At 44.9% G+C, this 14,146-nt stretch overlaps 1 protein-coding gene across 3 annotated transcripts in view; it reads right to left on the bottom strand.

Moving 5' to 3' along the window:
• The window catches only part of vwf (von Willebrand factor), a 35,372-nt gene that overhangs the window by 7,171 nt on the left and 14,055 nt on the right, over nt 1–14,146 (bottom strand). For 2 of the 3 annotated variants that reach the window (XM_037105986.1, XM_037105988.1), the window contains exons 3-33: nt 13,562–13,613; nt 13,318–13,461; nt 13,021–13,123; nt 12,730–12,938; nt 12,363–12,484; nt 10,297–10,516; nt 10,102–10,224; nt 9,907–10,018; nt 9,774–9,820; nt 9,557–9,693; nt 9,296–9,434; nt 8,721–8,821; nt 8,438–8,633; nt 8,141–8,356; nt 7,623–7,869; nt 7,429–7,523; nt 6,852–7,003; nt 6,665–6,768; nt 6,445–6,583; nt 6,199–6,333; nt 5,557–5,703; nt 5,339–5,479; nt 4,576–4,674; nt 4,329–4,485; nt 3,542–3,709; nt 3,294–3,429; nt 2,889–3,198; nt 1,546–2,710; nt 1,362–1,466; nt 230–379; nt 10–153 (exon numbers count right to left, since the gene is read on the bottom strand). In XM_037105986.1, coding sequence (XP_036961881.1) covers nt 10–153; nt 230–379; nt 1,362–1,466; nt 1,546–2,710; nt 2,889–3,198; nt 3,294–3,429; nt 3,542–3,709; nt 4,329–4,485; nt 4,576–4,674; nt 5,339–5,479; nt 5,557–5,703; nt 6,199–6,333; nt 6,445–6,583; nt 6,665–6,768; nt 6,852–7,003; nt 7,429–7,523; nt 7,623–7,869; nt 8,141–8,356; nt 8,438–8,633; nt 8,721–8,821; nt 9,296–9,434; nt 9,557–9,693; nt 9,774–9,820; nt 9,907–10,018; nt 10,102–10,224; nt 10,297–10,516; nt 12,363–12,484; nt 12,730–12,938; nt 13,021–13,123; nt 13,318–13,461; nt 13,562–13,613 — 5,515 coding nt within the window. Of the gene's footprint in view, nt 1–9; nt 154–229; nt 380–1,361; nt 1,467–1,545; nt 2,711–2,888; nt 3,199–3,293; nt 3,430–3,541; nt 3,710–4,328; nt 4,486–4,575; nt 4,675–5,338; nt 5,480–5,556; nt 5,704–6,198; nt 6,334–6,444; nt 6,584–6,664; nt 6,769–6,851; nt 7,004–7,428; nt 7,524–7,622; nt 7,870–8,140; nt 8,357–8,437; nt 8,634–8,720; nt 8,822–9,295; nt 9,435–9,556; nt 9,694–9,773; nt 9,821–9,906; nt 10,019–10,101; nt 10,225–10,296; nt 10,517–12,362; nt 12,485–12,729; nt 12,939–13,020; nt 13,124–13,317; nt 13,462–13,561; nt 13,614–13,728; nt 13,910–14,146 lie in introns of those variants that run through there. The other variant, XM_037105987.1, reaches the window with a different exon arrangement.

Genomic DNA, 14,146 nt, shown 5'->3' with positions numbered 1-14,146 from the left:
CTTAATAACCTGCGGCCAGCGCCTCATTAGCTGCTTCTTTGACATCGTCAGCTGATTTGTCAGTCACCAGCATCACCACAGCCTTTGGGACACCGACTCTTCCACCACTGACCGGTGAGATGGCCGTCTGCACAGCAAACCGCAGCGCAGAGCCTACAGATGGACAGAGCAGTGAGCGTTGTGTGTTTGCTCTGATGTGTGAGCACTCATTAGTTTCTGAATCCATTACCTAGTGCAGGGGCAGGGGCAGCGGCGGTCCTGCTTGGTATGCGCCCCACCAGGTTCAGGAGGTGAGATTTGCTCTGTTCATCCTTCCAGGTGAACTCTGCTGTGTTGGTCTCTCCATACTGAAGCACACTCACCAGAGTGCCATTCAGCACTGCACACATAAACAAAGAGTTAAATCGGAGTAACGCAGGAGAGAGAAATCCACAATCTGGTTTGTTAATAAGCAGTAGCAGCATAAATTTACTTTAATGCCATGCAATATTCTGACTGAAATGACTCCTCTAAATAAATGACTATAGAAAACACTAGTTGACACTCAACAGTGACTAATTGCAGCTTAAGGCATACACATGTGATATAGAGCCACCACTTCATATTTAATACTTCCATAGTCCTGACTAAGATAATAATAATTGCATAGTGGCAAAAATTGTACCTTGAGGTAATTATGAGAATTTAAATAAAGCTAACTTTTCTCAAGGCCCCTCTTCCCTACAGTAAATTAAGTATCATTGTAAAAGACAGCTTATAGCAATGCTACACATCAGTAAAATGCAGCACATATTATAAAGGGCATTCAGGGGCTGAGTCACATAGTAGCCTGTGTAAAACATGGACATAGTCTCCATGACATCATCGACTGACCCAATGATGGGAAAAGGGGTGAAGCATGGTAGCGATGAGGTGAGCCAAATGAAACCTGGACGCTGACAGCTAGCTAGATAGCTTCGCTGCGAGGTGGCCACATTGTTAAAGGTGAAGTACGCCACTGTGGTGAAAGATATTCAATGTCTGTGTCGGATTTACAGATCATGAAATACCAGTGTTTTGGCTTCTTGTAGGATTTGTTGATTTCTCCAGAATAGCCTACTGCACCTTTAATTAAACATAACTATACACCTTAGTATAATTTAAAACAAATAATAAAAGGTTATAAAGGTTATAATTATAGTAATATATTATTTGTAACAGGCTCTAAACATGCTCATTTTGCTGTAAAGTTGGGCATTCGAACACAGTGATTTATGAGGATGGACACGCGTTTGGAGTCAGCCTCAAGTGGCCCATTCAAGGAACAGCAGTTTTTGGCCCATGTGCATTGGCTCGGAGGTTTCCTCTTGGGTCACACCTACCTATATCAGCATTATTGATGAAAGCTTTCACAAACGTCTTCATGTCCTCAATCTGCTCTCCAGCCTTCAGCAGGAACAACACATCCACAGGCTTCTTACACGGCACTGTGCAAAGACATGCTCACAAATTAATACAGTAGTGACTCCTCGTGGATTGAATGATTGGAATATGTGTCTTTTATACCTGAGGGTGGCAGGCTGGCAAGCGTTGGGAGGACCAGTGGTGGCAGTGTGGGAGAGCGGGGCCTGACTTTGGTGTGGGTGATATTGACAATACGGTGGACCAGGCTCGTCAGATGGTTGTAGTCATCGACCATCATCGGGCGCTGAGGGGAGCTGAATGGTAGCAAGTCAACATCGCGTACTTTTGGTCCAACACCAATGGGATACACCTGTGTCTGGGTGCTGGTGGATGGCGGACGTGTCACTGTGTCAGTAGGTGGGTTTTCTGTCACGAGGAAGACCAGCTGAGGAGGCGTGGGGCTGCGTGAGGGCTGGACCGTGGTCATCTCCTGAAACGTAGTGACAGCTGCGCCTGTGTTCGTCTTACTGCCGCCCTTCCATCGAATCTCCCTCAGCCGCTGCATCAGCAGGTCCCTCTGCCACCTCAGCTCCCACCTGGTGATCTCCACAGTGACTGTTACCGAGTACTGGATCACGGTGATGCGAATGTGCTCCTCCTCCTCCTCCGTCAGCTGTGAGATAACCTCCTCCAAGAAGACGAGTGACTTGTTAAAGTTGACCTCGCCGACTGAATCAGAGCCTTCCAGGATGAATGTCACATCTCTGGCTGGAGAGCTGGAAGGTGACAATGTGGTGATGGAAGACAGTCCGGAGGGTGCGGTGGTTGTAGGGATGTTGGGGAGGTGTTGTGTTGGGTTGGGCTCCAGACGAGGAGCCACGGTTGTGGTGGTCGTGCCTTTGCGAACTTCAGCTGGAGTGGTCTTTGGTGTTGGAGGTTTCGGCACCTCTGGCTCCATCCCCAAGGTGCAGAGGTAATCTGTCAGGTCTAAAAGACGATCCGGCAGCTCAGCTGTGCTGCTCAGCACGTACGCCCTGTTCTCTGGATTCACCTTGGTGATGTCATTGATCTGCGCCATGTTTACCCCGGGACCCAGCGCTACTGTGAGGGTGGTGATGGCTTTCTTGCGGAGCATCTTTGTCATGGCACGGACGGAGCGAGGGTTGGCGCTAGCAGTCAAGATGATGGCGACACGGCCGGCATTCTCACGCTTGTTCTTGTCATAGATGTTGATGACCAGATACTTGACAGCCTCATCCAAGAAGGCTGCATCTCCTCCTGTGTAATGCAGCTCACGCACAGTCTTCTTAAACAGCCACTTCTGAACCTACAGACATATATGAGAAAGAAGTCAAGTAACCAGGTGTGGTCTGATAATGTTTTGTTGCTCTAATTTTTTCCCTTAGAAATTTAATTGAATAGAGGCTCCAGACTGATAAGCATTGTGAAAAAGTCTTGAATAAACATTTTACTGTGTTACTAATGTTCACTTTATGTTTATCTACCTGCAGGTCATATGTTTTGACTCCAGAGTGGTAAAGCAGCACAGTGGCTCGAGTGTGAGCTGATCCCATGCGGAATCGTTCCACCACACCCAGTATAAACTCTTTGGTAGCCTGGAATTCTTCTTCGCTCAGGGCTTCAGAACCATCCAACAGGAACGCCAGATCCATGGCGCGGTCACACGTTCCCTCAGGCATCAAAGTGGTGAAGGGCAGGGTCGTGAAGGTGCCGTAGGTCGGTGTCGGTGTGGGAGTGGTGAACGCGGTGAGGGAGGTACAAACTTCGCAGCTCAGAGTGTTGTTGTCACAGTGGCTTCAGAAGAGAAAAACAAAAAGCATCTATATATATGCAAAGAAGCGCGTCGCAAATGCAAGATATCCAGACTTGAAGCACAGTTGGAATATTACCATATCTTGCAGTGTTCGGGGTCGTCATGGTTCAGGGTGACCTTGTTGCCGTGAGAGATCCTCTGACCCTCATGGATACACACCTGACACTGAGAGGGATCTACACAACGCATGGCCACCTCGTCCAGCAGTTGGCCTGCAAAAAAACAAAAGTTGAACTCACACACACTTTTTGTTGTTTGTAAAAGAATGTTTACAATTTTATTCATACTGTCGTTTGCATTTGAGTCAGTGAGTATTTTTGGCACCTGGGGGGCAGTAGGCATGGCATCCTTCTACACATGAGAGCGAACAGTGGAGGGGATCTGGGTGCTGGCAGGTGATCGGACAGGCTGGGCCACAAGTATTATACCTCCACTGGCATAACTCCTCCCCTCCACCTGAGATCCTGGGGTTCAGCTCCTCACAGCTCACGGCTAAGGAAAAAAATGTTAAATCAATACACTATTTATCAACCATGTGACAACATTTTATTTTGTTTTAAATGTGTTTTAATTTTCTTTCTTCTTTGTATTTTTTTGTTGTTGTTATTGTGCCTTTTTCCTACTTTTTCATAATTGACTTATTCGTACAACATTTTGGTCCATTCCTGTCATTTTTAATCGTGCAATGCAAATACAAGTTGATTTGATTTGATTTGATAGATAGGTTTCTCTTTTTGCAAGATGAAAACGATCTCTGACCACCATGATAAAGTATTCAAACGTGCAGTTTCAGATGGCGTTCTTTGTAACTATCATACTTTCATTCTCCTTATTTTTTTATTCTACTTTTAATTCTTAAAAAGCCTCACGTGTTGTAGATTAACATCTTGCTGTGAACAAGCATGTGGTCATTGTGCATCGTAGTGCGTTGCAGCATCAATGTTTTTCTTATATCCATAGATTATTTTTGACACCTCAGATAACACTGTTCACTGGTTTAGCTTGGATGAGAAAACCATTTTTTCCAAACCTGTGGGAGTTACTTTATATCAGCCAAAAAATAACATGATGACAAACAGCAGCGATAAATGTTTGAGTGAATCACACTCACGGCAAAGATCATTGGATCTCCAGCTGATGGATACACCCCCCTCTGAACAGGCCTGTGCGTAAGCAGCGATGACATCACAGAAACACGCACAGTCACCCACTGATGGACAAGAGCAGGCTGCCTCCACACACATCTCTACGTACGGCTCGGGATCCACCTAGAGACAAACGGTGACAGGTTCGAACACAGTGCGTGGACAGTGCGTGTTGTGTCAAGGGACGTCTGATGTGTCCTTAATTAAGCTCACCTGGCTGTTGCATTCTTTAAAGAGCGGGCCGGTGAGCAGACGACACGACTGCTCCACTGTTACCAGCTTGACAATGTTGTCGCTGCAAGGAGCAGGTATCTGTACACACAAGCACACATCCACAGGTTTAGTGTCTTTACATTGTTTGGAACATTAACTATAAATCATTCTTATGTTCCATGATGGAAAACCTTTTCCAAAGTATCATTTCCATTATTAAAACCATCCAGAGAGACACTGGATTTGAGTAATGTCAGAATACTCCACTTTACAGACTCGCCTGAGGCAGGTAATCCATCACAGTGAGTATTTAGGCCATGGTCCTCTGTGCTCCCAATCTGGACCATGAATAGAACCTTACTGTGTAAAGGTGTGAGCCGATTGTATGACATGACCTTGCCCGTCTCTATACAAGGCAGTGGATGTTTTGTTTAATTTGTTTAATGCTGCTGCACGGTGGATTACTTTGTCAAGGACTCAGGTTGGATTTTCTGAGAGGGTTGTCAGGATGTGACTTAAAGCATGTTCTCGAGTGCCTCGTCTCAGAGTCTCTCTCGACTCTGTCAAGAGCAACAACAGCTATTGTTTTTTTAGAAATGGAGTATGCTAACTTAAACTAATGATTCCATGAACCTTCTTTGTAATGTGCTGGGATCAAAATCTAAGGGATGGATACAAATTGTATAAAACCAAGGCTAGAGTGAAAATATGATGTTTGGCATTTGAGCGAAGCGACACTCTTAAATCTTAAACCAGACTTCACCTGTGTTACATCAGCACAGCTGGGAGCAACCTTCCAGGAGTTCCCAAAGTGTGATGAGTCCACCTCCAGCTGGTTGTTACTGCTCACCAAGTCGTTGTTGACGTTCCCATCAAAGTTACCACACAGGCCGCACACCCGACCCTGAAACATGATAAAATGTTTAACATAAAATAATAAGCAGGGTTCGCTCAAAATATGGTGTCATAATGCATTCATACTCTGTATGCAGCTGAGATGTGGACCAGGAGGCGAGTTCCCTTGTCCCAGCTGAGGGAGATGTGTTTCCCCAGCAGCAGTGTGTAAAACTGACCCGAGCGCACAATCTCCACCTGTGAGCCCTGCAGCACCGGCCTCTTCATCTTCACCTGTGAGAGACAGAGACGGTAACCATGGACACATATACACACTGCAATTTCTTTTATGGTTTATATCCAAAAGTTACGCAAAAGGCACCATGATGTTTGGCCCTGCTCAGCCATGCTCAGCCTACATGTAAACACTTGACTATTTTTATCCAATGATTAAAAATATTCAGTAAAGATCTGGCAGGCAGGCTGGTTTGATGTCTCCCTGAAGAGGCGAAGAGTTTGCTGTGTGATTTGGAGACGGAAGACCAGTTAATGTTTTATTGATTATTATATGGTGACTCAACGGTTACACTTTTTAGGAAAATGTGCTTCATTTCTGATGATTCGTCCTGGTTGCATGGTTATAGAAACATCTGTTTGGTTTCAGGAGGGTTCCTTTTTGTGGCAGATCTTAACTGGGACAAGAGGCAAAGTTCTTTGCTTGTTGAAGTCTGACAATTTTGTGTTGACTACGTGTGTGAGTTGTTATGGGAATGTGTGCGTTTGTGTTACCTCTCCGTCTTGCATTACAATCAACCCTCCCTGGTAGAAGATCGTGACAGCTTTTGCACAGCGATGTCCCACAATTCCACAGGCCTCGTTCTCTACCAGCACTCTGAATGAACCCTCTTCTCCGTTACACATATCCTGTTGATGAGCGAACATCGTAAAAGAAAAACATTGGGGGATGACGGAGCGATGAAATTAAATGAAGCATCTGTTCAGTTCTCCCTGGAGCTCTTTCTGGAACTCTCTTACCTGGACCAGGACATATTGGCAGAGGCCAGGGAAGGAGTATTTGAGGTCATCAAAAGTGATGTAATGCCCCTCCCCCACCGTGCGGCACACACCATCGCACACTTTCTCTGTGCAACGCCACTTCCTGTTCTTGCACACACTGTGAACGAGAGAGCCTGTTAAGCAAGCACAGCGCGAGAATTCCCCTTTATAACCATGTATGCATACATTGTCATTTTACCAGGTGTTGCAGTCCACGGAGATGGTCTGTCCTGATGCATATGGCCTGTTGTTATGGTAACAGGGACACTGTTCCGGTGCAATGCAGTCTCTGCGGTGACGTACCTGAAATCAATCCGCCAATCATTCATGGCTCTCTGTTTAAGATACATTATCTACAGCACACCCACAGACAACACACCACCTACTGTGCCTGGTGGACAGAGGCAGCCGGGAATGCAGGCGAGACTGACACAGGGCAGATCCAGATTCTGGCAGGTTCTGGCACACTCAAGGCCTTTTTGTCCTGCATCACAGTCTGCACGGATCAGTGGAGGAGGGCACTGGGCTGACCGTCGCTCTGCACACACAAAAACAAACAGCAGCGTGTATAGTTGGACCAAATGAAGTTCTTAATTAGTTCTTTAAGTCATTTTTGGCATTCAAAGTTTCTTTGAGGTTTTGGAAAGAAGCTTCAAATGTCATGTCATCATACTGACATCAGTGCCCGAAAAGAAAATAATTTAAGAAGTTCTCGAACAAAACCCTTAATTTGATCGAGCGATTCTGTGAGATTCAAAAATCAATTTTGTTAATGAACTCAACTGAACCAAACTGGTGACTCCTTCGACATCTTTCTACAGTCGTCATTGGCAAGACAGTGATGACGTTATCAAAGCTTAAGTTCAGCTGTCAAGTAAAACTAATCAGCTGTTCACTCCATACAGGGGGATTGTGAATTACATGGAAATTCAATAGAGCTCCTGTAAAATAGTGAAGTTGTACCTCTGGATGGTGCCAAGTCGTCGTCATAGAAGAGGTCAGACAGTAAAGTGCTCTCCTCATTGGAGCTACAGTGCATGTTGCCATTCTCACAGTTGCTACACACACAAGCAAAGGAAAACACACAAAAAAAAGTGTAACAACGTCTTAGATTTCATCATCCTGAGCATGGTTTGTGAATATGCGCAGTGACTGACCAGATGCTGTTGTGATCTGCGTAGACGTCATTAGGCTGGTAGACCTGTCCATCGTGCAGGCAGGTGCACAGGTCGGCCGTCACACACTCTCCCGAGTCGCTCAGGTACTTCCCAGCAGGGCAAAAGCAGCCCTCCTCACACACCCTCTCCCCCTCACAGCCTGCCTCCGCCCCAGACAGAGCGCGGCACGTCCGGTCACACATACTCCCACAGGCCTCATACACCTGACCGCCAGTGCACTTCAGCGCTGAGGTAACCAGAACAAAGGAGAGTTAGGAATCTATTCTCAGTTAGGCTGTAAATAATGGTTATTTTTTTAATTGTTTATCATGATTATTGTTGTGCTCTTAACCATACAAATATAAAAATAGATGTTTATGGGGTGCTGATGCCTTAAGGTCATGTGTTACTCATATTATTGTTGACTTCTACAATTTATAATCAATAGAATTAAATGTTTGCATGTTTAGTAGCGCGTATTAATGATCAGCTGTGAAAGATTTCAGTGTGGGAGTTACCGCAGAGTGAGGGGGACCTCCAGTTGAGCAGCACTCCTCTGGCAGCGCAGGCCGCTGAGTAGGCAGCCAGAGCAGAGCAGAGGCACTCCTCGCCATCCACACATGCACACACATCATAGCGACAGAACCGCTGGAACGGGCCCGGGTTCACCATGAAGTGGCACGGACTGAACACGTCCGACATAATGACTGAACACGCCTCTTCTGCAAACCTCACTGAAAGACGCGGGAGGATTAGAGGTTAACTTTGTACTTTTTGTGGCGTGTATGTGCGTGTTTATTCATGGATGTGTATACCTCGTTTGGGATTAATGGCACACGGATCAATCACGTGTTTGTGGGTGGATAAACAGTCTCCGTTGATCCTCCACGACTGGCCGAATGACTCAGGACTTGCCTCAACCAGGCCAGATCCAGACAGGAAGTCATCCCCTTGGTTACCATTGTAGTTACCACAGAGACCACAAGTCCGCCCTGCCCAATGTGGTCCCAGCTGGGGAGATGGATAGAATTCAAGCTTTTCACAAAGGTACCACAAGCATAAATCTACCTTTATCCATGGTTTATACATTGTTTGTACCTTTAAAAGCACACGACCCCGTCCATCCCAGTCCAGACGAAGGTCGTCCCCAAACTTCACTCGTACGGACGACTGGACAGATCTCTGGATATGAAGACGGCCTGTAAAGTTTCACACACACAGGGAACTGAGTGGCTGAATTCATCATAATGTTAACAGTGCAGATTTGACTAATCTCAAGAAATCAGGATATTCAAATAGATTCATTTGCACTGTATTTGATGTTTAAATGTTGCAGAAAACTGATTTGTAAATGGGAGGATGAGAGGTTTAAATACAGGGGTTTCTATCAGGACTTTCAACAATTAATCACAAATAATCCCAGCAGCCATTTGTATGTGTACATGTGAGCACGGGGGTGGAGGAGGAAGAAAGATGTCTGATGTTTCTTTTCTTTCTTTTGTCTCCTTTTCCCCCCAAAAATATACCAAAAATGAATAAAACAAAATGAAGTGCAATATTTTCTTTACTTTCTCTGTTAAACTCTAGGCTTTAGTATCAGAATATAACTATATACTGTATAATACACTTAGTGGGACCATAAAATGTCCATCTATTCTGCCAACTTGGCATACCGTGGTGCATTGGAGTCTGGATATCCATGCTGTTTACAGAGACAACTCCTCCATGCTTCAGCTTCACTGTCATGTCCTCCAGAGAGGGCAGGCTGAGCGTCACTGAGCGTGTGCACACAGCATCCTGATCATCTGCACACTGAATCACAACAACAACAACATGAGCCAAAAATACTAGAGCTGACAAGCAGCTAGTGGCAGGAAAGTGACAGCAACAGATTCTCATGTATTTCATGTGGATTTTAAAACAGCGTCCATTACCTGAACGTTCTCAATTATGACAGAAAACCCGCTGTCTGTGCAGTCTCTAGCGAGCAGATACTGACAGCGACCGGTGAAGGTGAAGAACTTGTTGTCAAAGGTCTTGAAGTGAGACTGGCCCACCACCAAGCACTCACCTACACAGACAACAAAGATAAATGAGCAACTCCGGGCTTTATTTACCGGCAGAATGTGTTAGTCGGTGCATCTCTCTCACCGGGACAGCCTTCATTGGTGCACTCCCAGGAACCGTGACGGCACACGCTGCAGGGCAGAAACAATTTAGTGGGGACGTTTGTTTTATTTTCCATTTATGTATACATGTTTCTGCAGGCATATTGCCCTCTTACCAGCTGTTGCAGTCCTGTGAGATAGTGGATCCAGGGGGGAAATGTCGCCCCATGTGCACACAGGAACACTGAGACACTTCCACACAACGATTACCGTCCAGAACCTTACCCACTGAGAGACAAATACACACCATGTCAACACTGCAAGTAACACAGAGTCCAAAGAAGGAGGAGATACAGTGAGTGTGAGGTTACCAGGGCATGTACAGCCATCCACACACTCCTCCTTGCAGACCTCCTGGATGTTGAGACTATGGCAGGTTGTAGAGCAGGACTTGGTGCATTCGCTGTACTGCATCCCAATCGGACACTTTGGGACTGAACACAGACAGATTTAGATTATTAATGCAACTTCATGGTGTCACGCAACTAACTGTCGGACAAACTCACAGCACTGGCTGTCCTCCAGCCAGCCATGAAGAGGTATCCCGTGCGCACGACACGTGCGAGCATACTCCAACAGGATTGGACAGTAGCAGTCTTCCTTGTCCCTGTGGTCGCAGTGACACGCCTCCTCCTGACAAAGCATCTGAAACGCCTCTGGAGAGACCAGGTGGGCACAGTGCAGGAACACGCTGGACGTCTGCAACACGTTGCAGCTGGACAAAATCTGCATCAACACACACAGGATTAAGTTCAAGTGGGAGATGGGGTTAAATAAAAGGTAATTCCATCGTTTCAGGTGAAAGAAAACCCTTCTCTAGCTGATAGTGAAGTTAACTTTTGTTTCTTTTTAGCAGCTGTAGGTTTTTATAACAGTGCCGGCAAAAGAAAACAAAAAAGTTAAAAGAAACCCCCCAGTTGTTCATGAATGAAAACATTAGTATTCTGGTCTTTTCTTATCTCTTCACTTCAGCTTTCAACTGGCTGAGACTTTCCTGGCGCTTTGCCTCGCACTAATGCACTGCTGCACTGCTGTACTTCTTTTAAAAAGGTTGCATTTTATTTGATTTTATGTATTTTATGTATACAGCTTTATTAGTGTTATTATTAATATTATTATCATTTATTACTATCATTATTCAGTGGGGTTTATTTTATGCCTGTTATGCATTCTCGGTATTCAATAATCATCCATATTTTATCTTATTTTTATTGAGTAGGTTTTTTTTCCACTTTCATCCTGTTTTTGTTCTTCTCTTTCTGTCTTTATTCACTGAAGCACTTGGTGTCTGGTAATTTCTGTGTCGTAAAGCACTTTGATCTGCATTTCTTGTATGATACAATTAAAGTAATATATCATTGTTATAATTATTATTGTCCTGTCCTGAGCTGCCATGACTTGTCAGCTCATCTAAATAAGAAATATTTCTAATAATGACTACTGGTGGGTAGGTTTTAAGGTGTGGAAGGATACATTCCTCTGCCAGTAACAGCTATTGACGACATCATGCTTGAAACAAGATTTTTGATGATTTGAAGACAAGGAGAAGGTGGCATTAGTTTAATAAAAGAGATAAATGTCTGTCAGTAACAGTTAGAAATATATTGGTGAAGATACAAACTGTAAGAGCATCCGTTTCCTTTTCTTTAGCGAAATGACAACCGCGCAGGAAATATATAAGACCTGCAGAAGGAGCTCATGACATCAGATGGTTTCACACTAACATGACGCCTTTTCGGTTGTCTTACACGTGGGTGTTCCTGTGGTACAAAATGTTCTTGCTAAAACAGTGATTTTTTTTTCTTTCATATCAGCCCACCCACAGCGACAACAGCACACATATTACAGAACAGCACCCACACAAGTAAAATGTGGAATAGTAATCTTATAATTAAAAGACACAAGGCAGCGGTTTAACTGAAGATGCTAAAACTGATACAGTGATGAGATTTTTCTCGGGGGGGGGTTTAAGCCTTTATCAGATATCTGAAAGTAGAGAGAGGACAGGAAACAAGGGGAAAGGGAAATGAGCGATGACAGGAAACAGTTTGAATTTGTGTTCATGTTTGGCACCTCAACTCTTTGGCCACTATTGCATCATATGACATTTGGTAGTAGATAACATTGTAATTTTTTCGAATTTGTTAAGCAAAATGGAAAAATGATAAAACATTTAGCAGAGTCTACAGAATTCATTTGTGGTATGAGTCATACCTTTTAACCATTTCCTGCTTCTGACTTTAAATACATCATCGGCAACTCGTGCCAGGTCAAATGATGACTTACGAGCTCATAATTATGTTACTCTAGCTGGAGAGAAATACTGTATATAGAGGGAGATGCCTGTTTAATGAGCGTAAGTGAGGTGAAGTCTAAGGTTTTCAGACGTTTGTTGAATACCAAATGCTCTTACATCAAAGGTGTCTATATTTATCTGTGCTTCTTCTTTTGGATAAAAGCTTTTATATTATGGAGGAAACTTTTCAGAGATTGTTGCTAGCATAAGGAAAATGTTTGTGACGTCCCCACAGAAATCCTAACACCTGCTCGTGTGTGCACATTGCCTTCTCACCGCTGAAGTCTCTTTGGAGCTGTTACAGGACTGGCCGGGGTTGGACATGCGTCGACATGACTGACCGGCTCCCTTCACCGCCCATGAGTTTGCAAAGTCATAACTATCCTCTGTTAGGAATCCTGAAAACACACAGAAAGACGAGATGACAGATTTCTCCTTAATCTCATCCTAACACGACTGTTTCTCTTGCCTTCTTTTACCTCGTTATCTCTTCCTGTACCGAGTTGCTACTCTTCCTGTTGCTGAGGGGCTGGTGATTCAAATCATTTCCTAGATTCCAGCAATAATGAACTCTCCCTCTCCCCCTTTCACTTTGGGACATTGAGAAGTACAGCACACAGATTCTTTGACTCACAGACCTCACCTTCTTGAGCGGTGTATTCATCAGCTGTTTCAGAGTTGAAGTTGCCGCAGAGGCCACAGGTGCGGTTGGCATGGTGTTTGGTGAGCGTCACGGCGATGCTGGCTGCACTGTCGATGGTAACGGTGAAGCCGAACTCCTCGCTCCAAAGTTTATAGAAGCCGAGCTCTGAGCCCACAAACACGGTGTGAGATGCATAGGGCAGGGACAATCTATGAAGAGAAAAAAAAAAGTTCATGCTTCTCCGTAATCAATAATAATGCACATATAATTGGGGATTTTTGGATCTTAAACCTTTTTTCTCCCTGTGAGAGCCGTCCGTCGACAGACAGGTGCAGCTCAAAGGCGTCCCCCAGAAACAGAGTGACTCCAGTTCTTTTGCCACCAACAAAATCTCCTGCAGATTGAACACATTTATTTCACGTCTCATACAAAAATGCATGAAAGAGTAATGTCTCAGCACAAGTACATACAGACCCCTGCCAGTGGCTACACACGAGACACTGAGCTGCACTGGATGATTGAGCATCAGACGGCATTAGAATTCAAATCTGTTTGTTTTCCTTGTTGAGCTGTCTGAGCGTGACTCACCCAGCAGTGTGAAGGAGCGATGGTTGCAGTCTCCAGCCAGTAGGTAGCTGCAGTCTCCAGGAAACTCGTACAAAACACCGTCAAAAGTGTGAACGTGGTGTCGTCCGAACAGACTGCATCTCCCTGTCAGACCTGCCACGCAAGCTGGAGACACACAAACACACCAATAAGCAGCTGAGTGCAGAAGTAGGACCACAGGAGATGTTATTTATCTTCAGTCTGTTTCACGTGACGTCATCCTCACCGGTCAGATGCAGAAGAAGCCAGATTTCTCGAAAATACCTCCCCACACACACCTGGAACAGACAGAAATGTACTCTTCTTTATAATCAACATCACCTACACCGAAATCATCATCCTCTAATGTCTAAACATCACATTCCTCTGGGAGCTGTGCATGGCCTGTCTTACCTCCATGGTTCGAGACCTCAGGTAGTCCACAGAGTTGCAGAGAAAAGGCAAACACACAATCCAAAATCAGAGAATCCAGATATTGCACTTTTTACACCTCACACAGTCAAGGCATACTGACACAGTGTGGTGGTAGGTGACAAACATATGCCAAACTGAGAAGAGGGTTAAATACTCAACCGGCCTGAAAGCTCCTATTTTATAGCCAGGAACATGCCCCCACCCAGCCGTCACTGGCTTTCCCATAAGACCCCTCCCCTTGCCAGCTTCTGTTAAAAAGAGCAGAACATCATTCTGTCCACAACTCTGTGCCTTCAGACTGACACCATCAAACACACTCAGCTGGACAATACCAGGATATGCCCACTGATCGCCTGGCTGAGTGATTAGTCTACACATGCGAAGCTGTGTCGGCGCC

The sequence above is a fragment of the Acanthopagrus latus genome, chromosome 8, assembly GCF_904848185.1.
Source record: "Acanthopagrus latus isolate v.2019 chromosome 8, fAcaLat1.1, whole genome shotgun sequence".
Taxonomy (NCBI): Eukaryota; Metazoa; Chordata; class Actinopteri; order Spariformes; family Sparidae; genus Acanthopagrus; species Acanthopagrus latus.
The sequence above is the reverse complement of the archived record's forward strand: the minus strand, read 5'-3'. Positions and strand labels throughout refer to the sequence as shown.